The following is a 15958-nucleotide window of genomic DNA, read 5'->3' on the forward strand; positions in this document are numbered from 1 at the left end:
TCAACATAGTTTGAAATTCTTCCTGTTGATGTAATTAAAGTTAGTTTATAATTCCTTATTGCTTTGCTCTGGTACATTTTTCTTTTTCTGTTTCTTGTTTTAAATCTTTCATCAGTAAAGTCACTCTCATTTCTCCCTGAATCTATAGACCTTGGAGAAGACGATAGCCTGTCTTGTCTGACAGAGGAAAATCATGTTGCTGTCATCAGGTAAAAACCCCTGTAGAGACACAATTTGTAAAATGTAATCTTACATTTATAGCTTTGGGTTAATACTTTATTAGGTAGTGAATGGAGGCCTATAATCCCATTTCAAGTGTATCATTTGGTTAATTCACATGGCCAGCTCTAAGAATTTCAATAATCGGCCTTATTGGCAACTAAATCATATAATATGTTGAGAATAATTAGAGTTTAGTTGTAAAGCATAATGAATCACCAGGGAGGTTGTTGAGCTGCCAGTACTACAGGGGCTAGCTTGAGAAGATCAAGGAATGGCATGTTAAGAAGAATCAGGCGGCCGGGCGCGGTGGCTCAAGCCTGTAATCCCAGCACTTTGGGAGGCCGAGACGGGCGGATCGCGAGGTCAGGAGATCGAGACCATCCTGGCTAACACGGTGAAACCCCGTCTCTACTAAAAAATACAAAAACTAGCCGGGCGAGGTGGCGGACGCCTGTAGTCCCAGCTACTCGGGAGGCTGAGGCAGGAGAATGGCGTGAACCCGGGAGGTGGAGCTTGCAGTGAGCTGAGATCTGGCCACAGCACTCCAGCCTGGGCGGCAGAGCGAGACTCCGTCTCAAAAAAAAAAAAAAAAAAAAAGAATCAGGCATTACCACATTCTGCATTGAGGCTCTAATTTTCACACACACACACAAAAACGCTTCAACTATTTTGTCCTTTGTTTAGTAATTCTGCTTGTTCCCTGTAGTATTTATTTTGCAGTATCCTGAGTGGGTGGCCCAGCTATGAAACCTGATCCTGGCTGATGTTTGACTTGGAGATTTCTTAGGGCTCAGTCACAGGTACAAGGATCAGATGATCAGATGATAAGCTATAAGAAGAGACAGAGGAACTGCAATGGACATGAGAGTCACCTGCATCCAGGAGGTTAAGAAGCTTTCATCACCACTCATTCAATCAATCAATCAATCAATCAATCAATCAATCAATATTTATGTATTATTTTATTTACTTATTTATTTTGAGACAGAGTCTCACTCTGTCGCCCAGGCTGGAGTGCAGTGGCCCAATCTCGGCTCACTGCAAGCTCCACCTCCCAGGTTCATGCCATTCTCCTGCCTCAGCCTCCTGAGTAGCTGACACTATAGGCACCCGCCACCACGCCCAGCTAATTTTTTCTATTTTTTAGTAGAGACAGGGTTTCACCATGTTAGCCAGGATGGTCTCAATCGCCTGACCTCGTGATCCGCCCACCTTGGCCTCCCAAAGTGTTGGGATTACAGGCGTGAGCCACCGCACCCAGCCTATTTTATTTTTTTTAGACAGGGTATTGCTCTGTCACCCAGGCCAGAGTGCAGTGGCACGATCAGAGCTCCCTGCAGCCTCGACCTCCTGGGCTCAAAAGATCCTCCCACTCAGCCTCCCAAAGTGCTGGGATTACAGGTGTGAGCCACCATGCCAGGCCAATAAATATTTATCTGAGACTCTTATGTGGCCGGTCCTTGTGCCAGACATTACACAGAGAGGACTCTAGGAAGAACAGTTCTTGATTTCTGCCCCACCCCAGGGCTCACCCTGGGGGCCTGTTTGGGGAGTCAGACAAACACACACCATGACAGTACTTTGTGGTGAATGCAGTGGTAAGGAACAGCTCAGGTCTGATGCTAAACCTGAGTGGAGGTCCTCACCCAGCCTGGGGCAACTAGGAAAGCAGGTGATGATACTGAAGTGAACCTTAAGGAAGGGGTGCTATGGACTGAACATTTGTTCCTTCCAAATTCATATATTGAAAACTTAATCCCCAGTGTGGTGGTATTTGGAGATGGAGCCTTTGGTAGGTAATCAGGCCATGAGGGTAGAGCCCTCATGAATGGGATTAGTGTCCCTATAAGAAGAGATAGGAGAGAATTTTCTTCTTTTCTCCACTCTCCACCATGTGAGTACACAATGAGAAATTGGCCATCTTTGAACCAGGAAGAGGGCCCTCTCCAGAACCCAATAATGCTGGCACCTGCTTTCAGGCTTCCCAGCCTCCAGAACCATGAGAAAGAAATTTTTGTTGCTGAAACCAGTCCGTCTGTGGTAATTTATGAGAGAAGCCTAAATCGATTAAGACAAAGGGGTAGAAATGTGTTAGGCAAAGGGTGTACGGGGCATCACCAAGAAAGGGGAGAACAACCCAACAACCTCAGACGAAAGACCAGCAGGATGTATTCTGGAACCATTGTCATCTGACAAGGCTTATCTTAGTTTTCTACTGCTCCTGAAGACAATTTCCACAAACATAGCGGTTTAAAACTACAGAAACACATTTTCTTACAGTTCTGGAGGCCAGAAATCTGAACTGAATCTTACACAGCTAAATGTAAGGTATTGGTGGCGGGGCACAGTGGCTCACACCTGTAATTCCAACACTTTGGGAGACTGAGGTTGGTGAATCAGTTGAGGTCAGGAGCCTGGCCAACATGACGAAACCCCATCTCTGCTAAAAATACAAAAAATTAGCTGGGCTTGGTGGCAGGTGCCTGTATTCCCAGCTACTTGGGAGGCTGAGGCAGGAGAATCACTTGAACCTGGGAGGCGGAGGTTGCAGTGAGCTGAGATCGTGCCACTGCACTCCAGCCTGGGTGACAGAGTGAGACGCCATCTCAAAAAAAAATTAATAAATAATAATAATAAATGTAAGGTATTGGCAGGGCTGGTTCCTTCTGGAGGCTCCAGGGGATAGAATTCATTCCTTGTGTCTTTTAGGTTCTGGTAGCTGACCCAATTCCTTAGGCTGTGGCATCATCACTCCAGTCTCTGTCTCCCTGGTCAGATGACCTTCTTTTCTTCTGTAGTCTAATCTCCCTCTGATAAAGATACTTGTGATTATATTTAGAGCCCACTCATATAACCCAGGATAATTTCCCTACCTCAAGATCCTTAATTACACCTGCAAGGTACCTTTTGCAATGTAAGGTAACACTTCATAGGTTCCAGGAATTAAGGCTTGGTTACCTTTGGGGGTCATTATTCCTACCATCCCAAGGCTGGAGGATAAAGGATGAAATGAGGATGGGGAGAGGTGAGGCAGGGTGAGCAGGGTCCTGTTCACAGAGGACCTTGCAAATCATAATAAAGAACTTTGACACCTTCCCACAGGGGATAAGGAGGCTTGGGGAGGGACTAGCTTGTGTTTTAGAAAGATCATGCGGACTGCCATGTTGATTGGAGTAGAGCAAGAGGATGAGCTTAAAGACTAGTTAGAGGCTGCAGTGACATCAGTGTGGTACAAAGTGTATAAACATGTAGCACTTAGAATTCAAAACCAGCAGGACTTAATCTACAAATAAAGTTGGTTTCTTTACACATAAAGAAAAATTAGTCTGGCCCAGTATGGTGACTCATGCCTGTAATCCTAGCACTTTGGGAGGCCAATGCTGGAGGATTGCTTGAGCCCAGGAGTTTGAGACCAGCCTGGGCAACATGGCAAAACCCCATCTCTACCAAAAATACAAAAATCAGCCAGTCTCATAGCTGGGTCTCAATATAAATAATAATTTTTTTGTTTAAAAGAAAGATTAGTCTTGGCAATTTTTTTTTTTCAAGATGGAGTCTCGCTCTGTTGCCCAGGCTGGAGTGCAGTGGCATGATCTCAGCTCACTGCAACCTCTGCCTCCTGGGTTCAAGCAATTCTCCTGCCTCAACCTCCTGAGTAGCTGGGATTACAGGCTCATGCCACCAAGCCCAGCTAACTTTTTGTATTTTTAGTAGAGACAGGGTTTCACCATGTTAGCTGGGCTGGTCTCGAACTCCTGACTTCAAGTGATCAGCCCGCCTCCGCCTCCCAAAGTGCTGGAATTACAGGCATGAGCCACCGCGCCTGGCCTAGTCTGGGCAATTTGAAATGCATCTACCGTCTCCTGTTTTTCAGTCTTCCTCAGGTTTGCAGCAGAAGGCTGATTGTTTAAGCCACTTGGTGGCCTCAGCCTTAGTGTGAGCATATTGTAGGGAGTAGAGCCAAGGAAGCATGGGCTAAGAATTCCAAATCCTGAGACCTAAGGCTTAAACTTTAACTATTCCAGGTAAAGTGTGAGCCATTCCTGTGAGGAGGAGGAACCACTAGTGATGGACACTGAAGGCCAGCCCCTTTCTGGAGAGGGAATTCTGGCTTTCAGCGCATAATTGTTCGTTACAAAGTCCTGCTTGCAAAGCCCATCCTTCCTACCAACTTTCTTTCCACCTTAGGAAGGGAAGGAGGTGCCTTGTCACAGACTTTTTAAAAATTATATATCTCTACACTTCATTTTATTTATCTGGCGCTCCCCTGGGTACATCAGTTTCAGCAGGGTTGGTTGAATTGATTTGATAAGCTTTTCACTGAAACGTTTCACTAACTGGTAAATCGTTGACATGGTGCGACACTGTATGGGAGGTTAGCTGCAGCTGGATGGCACAGACCAAAAGGACAGGAAAGGCTACCCTTGACTCAGTGAACTAGCAGGACCTGCACTGTGAGTAGGGGCCACATGTCCAGCTATGGGAGTGGGAGGGGTGAGGGGGAAGTAGGTAGGGAGTCAGGCAGGGCCTGATGGTATCAGACTTGCTTGCACCATTTATCCTTCAGCCACTGAGCTTTAAAAAAAATCTTGGCCTCTAATTCCAACACTTTTGGAGGCCAAGGCATGCGGATCACTTGAGCTCAGGAACTCGAGACCAACCTGGGCAACATGGCCAAAACCTGTCTCTACCAAAAATACAAAAAAATTAGCCAAAGGTGGTGACATGTGCCTGTGGTTCCAGCTACTAGGGAGGCTGGGGTGGGAGGAGTGCTTGGGTCTGGGAGGCGGAGGTTGCAGTGAGCCAAGATTGCGCCACCGCATTCCAGCCTGGGTGACAGAGTAAGACCCCACCTCAAAGAAAAGAAAAATAATTTTTCTTAGTCATTTCTCACATACACACTAACCTTACCTTCCCAAACTCCTTTTTTCCTAAATCAATTATCTACATTTTTAGACTACCAATTTTGTCTAGTAGCAAACACTCAGTGGCTAGTTATAGCAGTAAAGGCCATTAACTTTTATCTTGAGTGGCTGCAGTGTTCATTTGGTAGTGGTTCCTTAGAATGTTCTGCTGAGAAAATTTTTTTTTTTTTTTTTTTTTGAGATGGAGTCTCGCTCTGTCGCCCAGGCTGAAGTGCAGTGGGTCTCAGCTCACTGCAAGCTCTGCCTCCCGGGTTTATGACATTCTCCTGCCTCAGCCTCCCGAGTAGCTGGGACTACAGGCGCCCGCCACCTCCCCTGGCTAGTTTTTTGTATTTTTTAGTAGATACGGGGTTTCACCATGGTAGCCAGGATGGTCTCAATCTCCTGACCTCGTGATCTGCCCGTCTCGGCCTCCCAAAGTGCTGGGATTACAGGCTTGAGCCACCGCGCATGGCCCTGCTGAGAAAGATTTTAAGGCTGTGTCTAGGCTTACTGAGAAATAATTCAGTGGCTGGGCGTGGTGGCTCACACCTGTAATCCCAGCACTTTGGGAGGCCGAGATGGGCAGATCACCTGAGATCAGGAGTTCAAGACCAACCTAGCCAACACAGTAAAACCCCGTCTCTACTAAAAATGCAAAAATTAGCCAGGTGTGATAGCGTGTGCCTGTAATCCCAGCTACTCAGGAGGCTGAGGCAGGAGAATTGCTTGAATCCGGGAGGCGGAGGTTGCAGTGAGCCGAGATTGCGCCACTACACTCCAGCCTGGGCAACAGAGTGAGACTCTGTCTCAAAAAAAAAAAGAAAGAATTCAGTAATAGTTCAGTGATAGATTAATAATGTTTGCCATGGACTTAGCAAAGGAAAGTAGTAATTCACATGCCATGCAACTGCCAGCCCTGGTTTACTGTAATTGTAACAAAAGACCTTGTTATAACTATTCCAATAGTCACTGTTTGAATTTCTGTTGTAAAGTAACCATCATAGCTGGGTTCAGTTCATGGCAGCTAAGTACTGTGTATAAAGGGGCCCAAGGGAAGGTAAGTAATGACTACTCTGTGGCCAAGTACCATATTAGTTATTTACATAAACTAGTTCTAGTCCTCACAACAGCTCTGCAATGTAGATGTCTTATCTCTCTTGTACAAATGAGGAAACATGCTCAGTAAGTTAATTTATCCAAGGGTATACAGCAAGGAAGCAGTAGAGCCAGGATTATAATACAAGCCTGTCTGCCTTAAAAGCTTGTGTTCTTTCCAGCACATCTTGCAGCTTCTACAATAATATGGTGTCTACTCACTTTTTAAAAAAAATTATTTTAAAAAGTGTGCAAAGTACTGGAGCAAATGCAAAGAAGTTTATTGATGAGTTTTGATCCAATGGGGAATTCAGGTATTTGTGAAAGTGATTACCATATAATGTGGTTGGTAGTTGAGAAGAGGCAGCTGTAAGTACTACACAGTAAAGGTAGCTGCTAAGTTTCCCTGGATCAGGAAAATTCCACAAAGGAGATGATTTTGATCTGAAGCTTGAAAGATGAATGGGAATTATCCAGATAGGCAAGAGGGACGAGCTGGGGCTCAGTCACCTAGGGCATCATGTACCATGCGAAAGCTTCCATTCTTTTGGCGATGGGGAAGCACCAGCAATTCATTTTTAGCAAAGGAGTGACATGACTAAGTGTCTGTTTTAGAAATATAATCCTTGTAGTGAGAGGGACAAGATTGGGAGCAAAGACACCTATTAGGAGAGCATTTTACAGCTGAGACACCACAAAAGTGGTGAAGGTACAGACTGGAGAGTTATGTATCTGTCTGGAAGGCTGGTGCTATGAAGATATAAAAGATGTCCAATGTATGGTTGTTTGTCTAAGGAGCTCAATGTGCTCCTGGCAGTTGTTGCACAACTGCACGGGATGCCAAATGTAAATAGTGCCCCCAAATGTGAATTGTATCCCTGGAATTGTGCAAAGTGGTGGCCCTGGACCATGGAGAGATACCACAATGCAGTCCCGGGTAGAGCCTTGCTCTGTCGCCCAGGCTGGGGTGCAGTGGCGCAATCTCGGCTCACTGCAACCTCTACCTCCCAGGATCAAGCGATTCTCCTGCCTCAGCTTCCCTAATAGCTGGGATTACAGGTGCCTACCACCATGCCTGGCTAATTTTTGTATTTTTAGTAGAGACGGGGCTTCATCATGTTGGTTAGGCTGGTCTTGAACTCCTGACCTCAGGTGATCCGCCCGCCTTGGCCTCCCAAAGTGCTGGGATTACTGGTGTGAGCCACCATGCCTGGCCTCTGGGTGTTTAATATATGTTATTCTTCAATTTAATCTTTACTGCCACCCTGTGAACAAGGATCATGCACCATTTATAGATGAGGAACTGAGCTCAGAGATGCTATGTAACTTGTCCGGGATTATACAGATAATAAGTGGCAGATTTGGAATCTGAATGCATGTCACCCTGATTTCATTTTCACATGATCACTTCTTCTGCATTTTACATGCTACTTTATACACAACGCACATACCACATTGTAAGCACTGGACTTTGTACAAAGCAGATACTCAGCACACCTTAGTAAATGTTTGTGGAGACACTTGGAGAGCTCTAAGACGGACACAATGCTGGAGAATCCTCTTCCTGCCTGTGTTTGTAATATCTCTGGTGGATGTTATCTTGATACCTTGGGAGTTGGTAGACATCAGTTGTTTAAGAGATACCCCTTATCTTTTCTAGGACAAAACTAAGAGTTACCCCAAGAGTCACTGTCAGATTCTCACCATGTCAGAGACACTGTGCTACTGTTTTATACATACTTTCTTATTTCACCTTCACAGCCATTTTTATAAATCAGGAAGCTTTCTGTTGCAAGTAATAGAAACCTAACTAAAACTAGCTTAAATGATTACAAAATTCATTCATTCACGCAACTGGAAGGCAAGAGGCAGTGTGGTCTCCAGGGTCAGCTTGATCCACTACTCTGAATGTCTTTCACTTCTGTATCCTGCGTGCCGATGGAGGCTGTTTGTCCCTGAGGTTGTTGGATTGAGTTGTCATGTTAAGGCCGACAGAGAGAACCCGAAGTAACCTCGTATTTTGGAGGAGACAGCTAAAATCATATGACCTTTGACCTAGAGATTTGAGTGGACAATTGACTTCTTTCTCAAATTTAGTTTTTAGGTTCTATGTCCCAGTATTTTAATTTTTCTCTGCTCTCAACCACATGGATGCTCAGTAGAAACATCCCCAGGTTTCAGTATCATTTCTCGCAGGAAGCACAGACAGTCTTTTTTGAAAGGACGCCACTCATTCATTCTCTTGCTCAGCAAACACTGAGTTCCCACTCAGTATGTCCTACGCTGTGCCAGGTGCTGGGCCCACGGAAATGAAGAAAACCCAGTCCCTGTTCTCAAGGAGCTCTGAAGGGAGACAGACACATAAACCACTAACTTTGACTGCAGTGTGGTGAGGACAATCTCAGGAGGGGTGAGTGAAACCCTGTGTGAACCCAGCCTTGTGCTAGGCCACATAAAGACTAGTCTAGTTAGATTCTCGTGCTTCAGCCTTCATTTCTGTCAGAGTTTCATTGACTAGAAATGCTGAGTGACACCTGTCAGTCCTCTGGCTTTGGCCATTAGAACCATCTTGAAATGCTCAGCAATTTTCACTTTCACTGAGATTTGGAAGCAAAGCACCATGACAGGGCATTTTTTTGATTTGCTGAGTTGTTGCTAAATTGTGGCCCAACACAATTTAGGCAGCATTAACACCCCATGTCCTGTCCCACTTCTGCTTGCATCCACTGATAAATGCTTTTGTTGTGTAACATGGGAGCTCTCATTTTGTAACTAGAGGAAGAGAGTCTTTGGTTGGAGCAGGACAGAGAGGGTTCAGTCTTTGTTCCCTCACTGATCCATTGGATGGGTTTTGAATCCCTGTGGTTAGAGGACTGAAGGCCAGACATGGAAGGAACTATTCATGAGAGGAGTTATAAACACTGGGCATTGGCCAGGCACTGTGGCTCACGCCTGTAATCCCAGCACTTTGGGAGGCTGGCGTACGTGGATCACTTGAGGTCAGGGGTTCAAGACCAGCCTGGTCAACATGGTGAAACCCCATCTCTACTAAAGATACAAAAAATTACCCGGACGGGGTCATGTGTGCCTGTAATGCCAGCACTTTGGGAGGCTGGGGTAGGTGGATCACTTGAAGTCAGGAGTTCAAGACCAGCCTGGTCAACATAGTGAAACCCTGTCTCTACTGAAAACACAAAAAATTAGCTGGGTGTGGTCGTGTTGTGTGCCTGTAATCCCAGCTACTCGGGAAGCTGAGGCTGGAGAATCGCTTGAACTCAGGAGGCGGAAGTTGTAGTGAGCTGAGATTGCATCACTGCACTCCAGCCTAGGTGACAGAGCAAGACTCTGTCTCAAAAAAACAAAACAAAACAAAAATAACCAAAAAACTAAAACACTGGCACACTGACCTACTTTAGGGATTGGGTGACAAAATATTTGTCAAGCGAGGGAGAAAGACTTTTTCGCCTTATCAGAATTAAATGCAGCTCTGCTTTGGTACCTTGAGGATTAGAAGTTTGGGAGTATCCAGGATCTGGGGATAATCATACAGGCACCAGAAATCTTCTGATGGGCACTAGACTCAGTTGGGCTATGTGGGCAGCAGGGTGGTTGGTAGCAGCTGACTCGTGTCTCTGGGTATATGTGAGGCACCCCTTTTGGGACCCCCCATAGAAATCACCAAGGACTTTTTAGGAAGGAGGTTGAGGCCTTTGTTATTATGTAGATGGGGGCTTAAGTCAGTGTAACATGGACTGAAGGCAAATGTGACCATACTTTATAAGTGTAATCCCAGAAAGCCTGAACAAATAAAGAAACAAAGTAAAATGTAGGAACAACTGAAACAAAAATATTTACAGAGTCAAACTGTAACTGAATACTCTTATTTTTTCTGAGAGCTAGTTTATTCTTTCTCTCTTCTCGTTCCCTTAGTTTCTCGCTTCCTACTTAGCCCTTTAAAAAGGCAAATGTAGGCCAGGTGCAGTGGCTCATGCCTGTAATCCCAGCACTTTGGGAGGCTGAGGTGGGTGGATCACATGAAGTCAGGAGTTGGAGACCAGCCTGGTCAACATGGTGAAACCCCGTTTAAAAAAAAAAAAAAAATTAGCTGGGCATGGTGGCGGGTGCCTGTAATCCCAGCTATTTGGGAGCCTGAGGCAGGAGACTCTCTTGAAGCCGGGAAGTGGAGGTTGCAGTGAGCCGAGATCGCACCATTGCACTCCAGCCTGGGTGACAAGAGCGAGATTCTGTCTCATAAATAAATAAATAAATAAATTAATTAATAAAGGTAAATATAGCCTTTTACCTTGTCTTCACCAGACAGTCCCTATAGGGCAGGTTCATCTATGTGCTTAGGAGCTCCAGAAAGGAACTCTCACCCACCAGGAGGATTCCTCAAGAGATAACATCCAATTTCTACAAAACTCCCTCCCACCAGGAGACTGCCTTGAGAAATGTGAAACTCTCTTCCATCTGGGGGGTTTTTGGCTTAGTCCCGCAGACGAAGGTGCCAGCAGTCACCAGCTTGACCACCCAGTAGATAAGGCATGCAGACCCCTCCCTCGACAACTGCTTGCTTCCTTCAATTTAAAAGTGCCTGCTTTCAGAGATCGAGACCATTCTGGCTAACAGGGTGAAACCCCGTCTCTACTAAAAAACAGAAAAAAGTAGCCGGGCATGGTGGCGGGCGCCCGTAGTCCCAGCTACTCGAGAGGCTGAGGCAGGTGAATGGCGTGAACCTGGGAGGCAGAGCTTGCAGTGAGCTGAGATCGCGCCAGTGCACTCCAGCCTGGGCGACAGAGCAAGACTCTGTCTCAAAAAAAAAAAATAAAAAATAAAAAATAAAAAAGGCCTGCTTTCTGCTCCACAAGTACCCTTCGGGAGGAAACCTGTACTTCTTCCCCTGAGCTAGCTTTGGAATACATCACTTTCTTTATGCCAGACCTTGCTCTTGTTAATTGGCATCTGCAAGTGGTGAGCAACTAACCCTGCGTTTTCAGTTGTATTCAGATTCCAAAGGCCATCGGAAATACTGAGACCTGAAACTTACAAGCGAGATGGATAGGGAATTACTTTTTCCTTTACTTCCTTTACTAAATCCCTTTGTCTCCAAAATCTATCAAGCAATAGTTTCTTTATCTGAAAACTGTGGATTATGATACCTGTCTTGTCTGCTTTAGAAGGGAAACAAAAATTATGTTGAAATTAATAGGAATACTTATTGAAACAGGAAAGGGATAACTTGCAGGGTTTGAAGCAATCATATGTTGAGTACTGAGTCAAGGCTTTCTTAAGTTTTTTTAAAAATGAAAACGTTAATTGGGATATTTTATGGGTAGCGGGCTTGGATCCCAGCACTTTTCCAATAGGAGAACAGAAGCACCTTGTAACGCCCCAGAGTTTCCTTCTCCCCCCCTCCAGCAATAACTCTAAAGCAAAAGCTATTATTATTATCATCGCCTTGTGACAGAGGAAAACTTGAGATTGGGGGCTTAACTGACTTGACATCAAGTCTCAAAAAGAAACAGTGGCAGTTTGAGACTTTGATCTATGACTCTTTAAGGGTTTAGATTGCTTTCCACAGCGAAACCTGCACAAACAGTTGTCAACAGCTGCTGCAAATTACAGGCTTCTGAGGAACATTTAAAAAATGCCAAGAGTTCTTTCCTCAGGCCAAATACTATGGTAGATTAAAAGTATAGCCTTTGGAGCCGGAATCCCTGAGTTTGAATCTTGCCTGTGCCATTTGGTAGCTGTGTGACTCTGGCTACGTACTTAACGACTCTGTCTCAGTTTTTCAGTTTGTAAAATTGAGGATAATAACACCTTCTTTGTAGGGTTGTTTCAAGGATTAAATGAGTTAATAGGAGTGAGCCACTTAGAATATGGCCTATTATATGGTAATCTCTATTTAAAATCCTGTCAGATACACCAAAGCAAACACTTTAAAAGTATCTGTTAAATAAATCACTAAAATAGAATCGGGGCACTGGTTCTTTAAAAGTACTCCCTCACGGTATTCTAGTATGCAGCTTGGGTTTTAATATCTGAATGTGGCGCCTTTTGGGATCTCGCTTCGCGAGAAATTGACATTAACGAACGAGTGAAAGGAGCTTTTTTCCCCGTCCCCCCCGCCCCCTCTAGGAAGATGTAGACCCTACAAACTTGTTACCAGGACCCTGCGGACACCAAGGGGGCGGACGCGTTCTCCCCATTCCCCTTTGGGAGTTGTAGTTTCCTTTAAGCGCTTGGTGGGCCTAAAAACCAGTGTGGAACTACAACTCCCACAATCCCGCGCGCCCCCCGCCCTGCCTCCCGCCCGCGATTCTCGCCCGGCTCTCATTACCGCCCCTCGGGGGCGGCTGTGGCGGAGGGATGATGGCCGACGGCGGCGGCTCGTCTGCGGCGCCCAGCCCTCGGGGCTCTCCCGGTCCGGCCCCGCGGGTTCCGCGCGCAGTCGGACCGAGTGCCAGTGGTGGGGAGACCCCGCGGACTGCGGTGCTGGCGCTGCGATTCGACAAGCCCATCAAGCAGGCCTTCTACAACACCGGGGCCGTGCTGTTCGTGTGCCTGTGCTGTGGCGCCGCGGTGCTGGTGTACTTCATCCTGGAGGCCTTCCTGCGGCCGCTGCTCTGGGCCGTGCTGTGCGGCACCTTCCTGCACCCCTTCAAGAGCTCGCTGACACGCCTGGGCCGCCACTGGCTGCAGCGCCTGCACCGCGCGCACACGCCCATCGTCCTGGCCGCGCTTCTGCTGCCGCTCTGCTTCATCGACTACGGCGTGGAGGCCCTGGGCGAGCAGGCGTTGCGTCGCCGCCGCCTGCTCCTGCTGCTCGGCGCCGGCGGCCCGCTTCTGTACGGCCTCTACTGCCTCGGCAGCTATCTGAGCGTGCAGGTGCTGCTGTTGCACGCTGCCGCGCTCATCTGCCGCGGGCTGGACTACTTCAGCAGCCTGTGGGTGAGTGAGCGGCAGTCCGCACCCGCCCCCCGCCCGTGGTGCCGGCACACTGGGATGCAATCCTGCAGTTGTTCCTCCCGGTGCAGGGGCGACGAGGGGCCACACTTGTGCTGCAGTGACTGTCCGTCTCCGCTTTCCTTGTCACACCTCAGGAATTTGGCGCACATTCTTCCAAAAAGAGGGCGGGCATAATTTGAAATTGCCTCCCTGCTTCCCGCCTTGCCTCAATCCTAGCAGGCCCTTTTAGGGAGATAGTGCTCTGGATTGAGAATCGCTATTCTGCTTTGCAGAGAGAGGCCTCAGAGCGTGGCAGTGGGGCTTGGTTGTACTCCTGGTTGGAGAGGGCGGGAGTGCTTCGGCCACCCTCAGTTCTGCGCATCTGAAAGAGGTGGAAGGGACCTTCGAGATTCTAGGCCAACTTGCCATCCTGCAGATAGGAAAGGTGACCTCTTACAGGCTAGGGCTACTTAGGGGCAAAGAGGGGTCTGGGTGTCTTAGATTTCTCACAAGTCCTAAAACAAAGCTTGCTTAACTGGCTGGTGCTGCCTCTCGGTTCAGGTGATTTCTGTATAATTTGTGCAAGGCACTGGGTGCCGAGCCGCCTGTGCCTCTTCCTGTCCACGATTTACTTTTTGGTAACTACTTTTGTTGTGCACGGACTGGTGTACCAGAGCACACCTCCTTCCGCTTGGAGTAAAGCAGCGGACCGCGTGAAGGAGAGAGACGTAGATTTGTGATGCTTGGATTACCCGGAGCTTACTCTTAGAAAATCAGGGAGCTTTAGAATTGGAAGGGATTTCAAAGATAATCTAGTGACACAATTCCTAACTCAGACTATATTGTGGACTAGTTAGTTATCCACATCTTTAACTGGTGACTGTTCAAGACAAGTGGAGATTTAGTGCGTAAGAATGCCAATTGATTCATGAACAGTACCATTTACAAATTTTGATTCACTACTTTTGTCAGTGAAATAAAGTTCAGTGTACCTTGACATCATTAAGTTGCAAAATATTAATTCCCCTTATCTGTCCAGCAGTGTTGTGGCTTGCCTGAGGTTATTGGCAGAGTGGTGAATGACCCCAAACACCCTTCTTCTCTTGTTCACTCAATACCACCTCTTGGTTCGTGTTTAAAGTTGATCGAGCATATGTTAGGTACTGGGCTTTGTGAGGGATTTAAAAAAGGACTAAGATACAGGTCCCGTCTTCAAGGTATATGAGCATATTCTAATGGAGATGAGAGACATACAGATAAATGTTCATGACTCACCAGTTATGGGCCACAGGCCCAGAGAATGTGATTGGTCCAAAGTCACACTTTGTGGTTCACTTTTACAGAGTGAATCTGTGGTTCACTTTTATGGAGGCCCAGTTCAGTGCTTTTTATTGTTTATCTTGCAGTTTCACAATTCAGCTAAGTGGGTCGAATGCTTCTTATCTAGAAGACAGAACACTGTGTGCTAAGAAAAATACACTTGGTTATTTTCCTCAAGAAATTCAGTTTTGTCAAAGACACATAGATTCTGCTAACATTTTTGACTGTTGATACTGCTCAAGGAGCATATCCATCAAACTGTAGGAAATTAGAAAAGAAAGGCCTGCCATATGTAAATAGTATATTTTCATACTAGAGTAAGAAATTGAATACGTGAGTAATTTGGCATGAGTATGAGGTATTTCTAGCAGTCTCTCTCAGATACTCAATGGAAAGAGTTGAGCACTTCTAAAGAAACATCCACAGCTCGGAGTATACCTTTGAGTATCTTTTTACTGAAGATAAACCTTCATCTTTGTATTTCATTTGTATGGGTTGTGGATGAGTGGAAGAGAAGTGGGGGCCAACATTGATTAGACCTGGGAGTGGGAGAAGGAAGGTCCAACCAATGAATGATTTTTTGAAAGCTTGAAATTGGCCGGGTGCAGTGGCTCATGCCTGTAATCCTAGAACTTTGGGAGGCCAAGGCGCGTGGATCACCTGAGGTCAGGAGTTCAAGACCAGCCTGGCCAGCATGGTGAAACCCCATCTCTATCAAAAATACAAAAAAAAAAAATTAGCTGGGTGTTGTGGTGGGCGCCTGTAATCCCAACTATTTGGGAGGCTGAGGCAGAAGAATCACTTGAACCTGGGAAGCAGAGGTTGGAGTGAGCTGAGGTTGCACCAGTGCACTCCATCCTGGGGGATGAGCAAAACTCCGTTCCCCCCCCCCAAAAAAACCCTTGAAATTCAGCTGTTTGGCTCAAGTGTTGGGAGCAAGGAAAAAGAGAGAGGGTTAAAAAAAAAAAAAACTGAACAAACTCAACATAAAAGAGTATGAGTTTAGAAGTGAGTAGGGAGTGGTAGAAGGGCTAAATTTGAAAGAGAAGCTTCAGGTTGATAGAGTTTCAGAGAAACAAGGCGTAGAGTTGCATTTTGCTCAAGCACCGTTTAAGGGTGGATAGTTGGTTGGGGTGAGGTGTACCTGGGAAGACAAGGAGTCCTTGCTCTCATCCAAAAGTGCTGATTAAGGCCAGGTGGGGTTGTCCACGCCTGTAGTCCCAGCACTGCAGGAGGCCCACACAGGTGAATCACTTGAGGCCAGGAGTTCGAGAAGATCAGCCTGGCCAACATGTTGAAACCCAGTCTCTACTAAAACTACAAAAAATCAGCCAGGCATGGTGGTGCACGCCTGTGGTCCCAGCTACTCGGGAGGCTGAGGGACGAGAACTGAGGCACTTGAACGCAAGAGGTGGAGGTTGCAGTGAGACGAGATTGTGCCACTACACTCCAGCCTGGGCAAC

At 46.5% G+C, this 15958-nt stretch overlaps 1 protein-coding gene across 4 annotated transcripts in view; it reads left to right on the forward strand.

The window, feature by feature from the left end:
* The first annotated feature begins 12558 nt into the window (after positions 1-12558).
* The window catches only part of TMEM245 (transmembrane protein 245), a 105028-nt gene continuing 101628 nt past the window's right edge, over positions 12559-15958 (forward strand). For all 4 annotated transcript variants that reach the window (XM_033237875.1, XM_033237878.1, XM_033237876.1 and 1 more), the window contains exon 1: positions 12559-13178. In XM_033237875.1, coding sequence (XP_033093766.1) covers positions 12597-13178 — 582 coding nt within the window. In that variant the 5' untranslated portion in view covers positions 12559-12596. The remainder of the gene's footprint in view (positions 13179-15958) is intronic.

The sequence above is a fragment of the Trachypithecus francoisi genome, unplaced genomic scaffold (assembly GCF_009764315.1).
Source record: "Trachypithecus francoisi isolate TF-2019V2 unplaced genomic scaffold, Tfra_2.0 Lachesis_group16, whole genome shotgun sequence".
Taxonomy (NCBI): Eukaryota; Metazoa; Chordata; class Mammalia; order Primates; family Cercopithecidae; genus Trachypithecus; species Trachypithecus francoisi.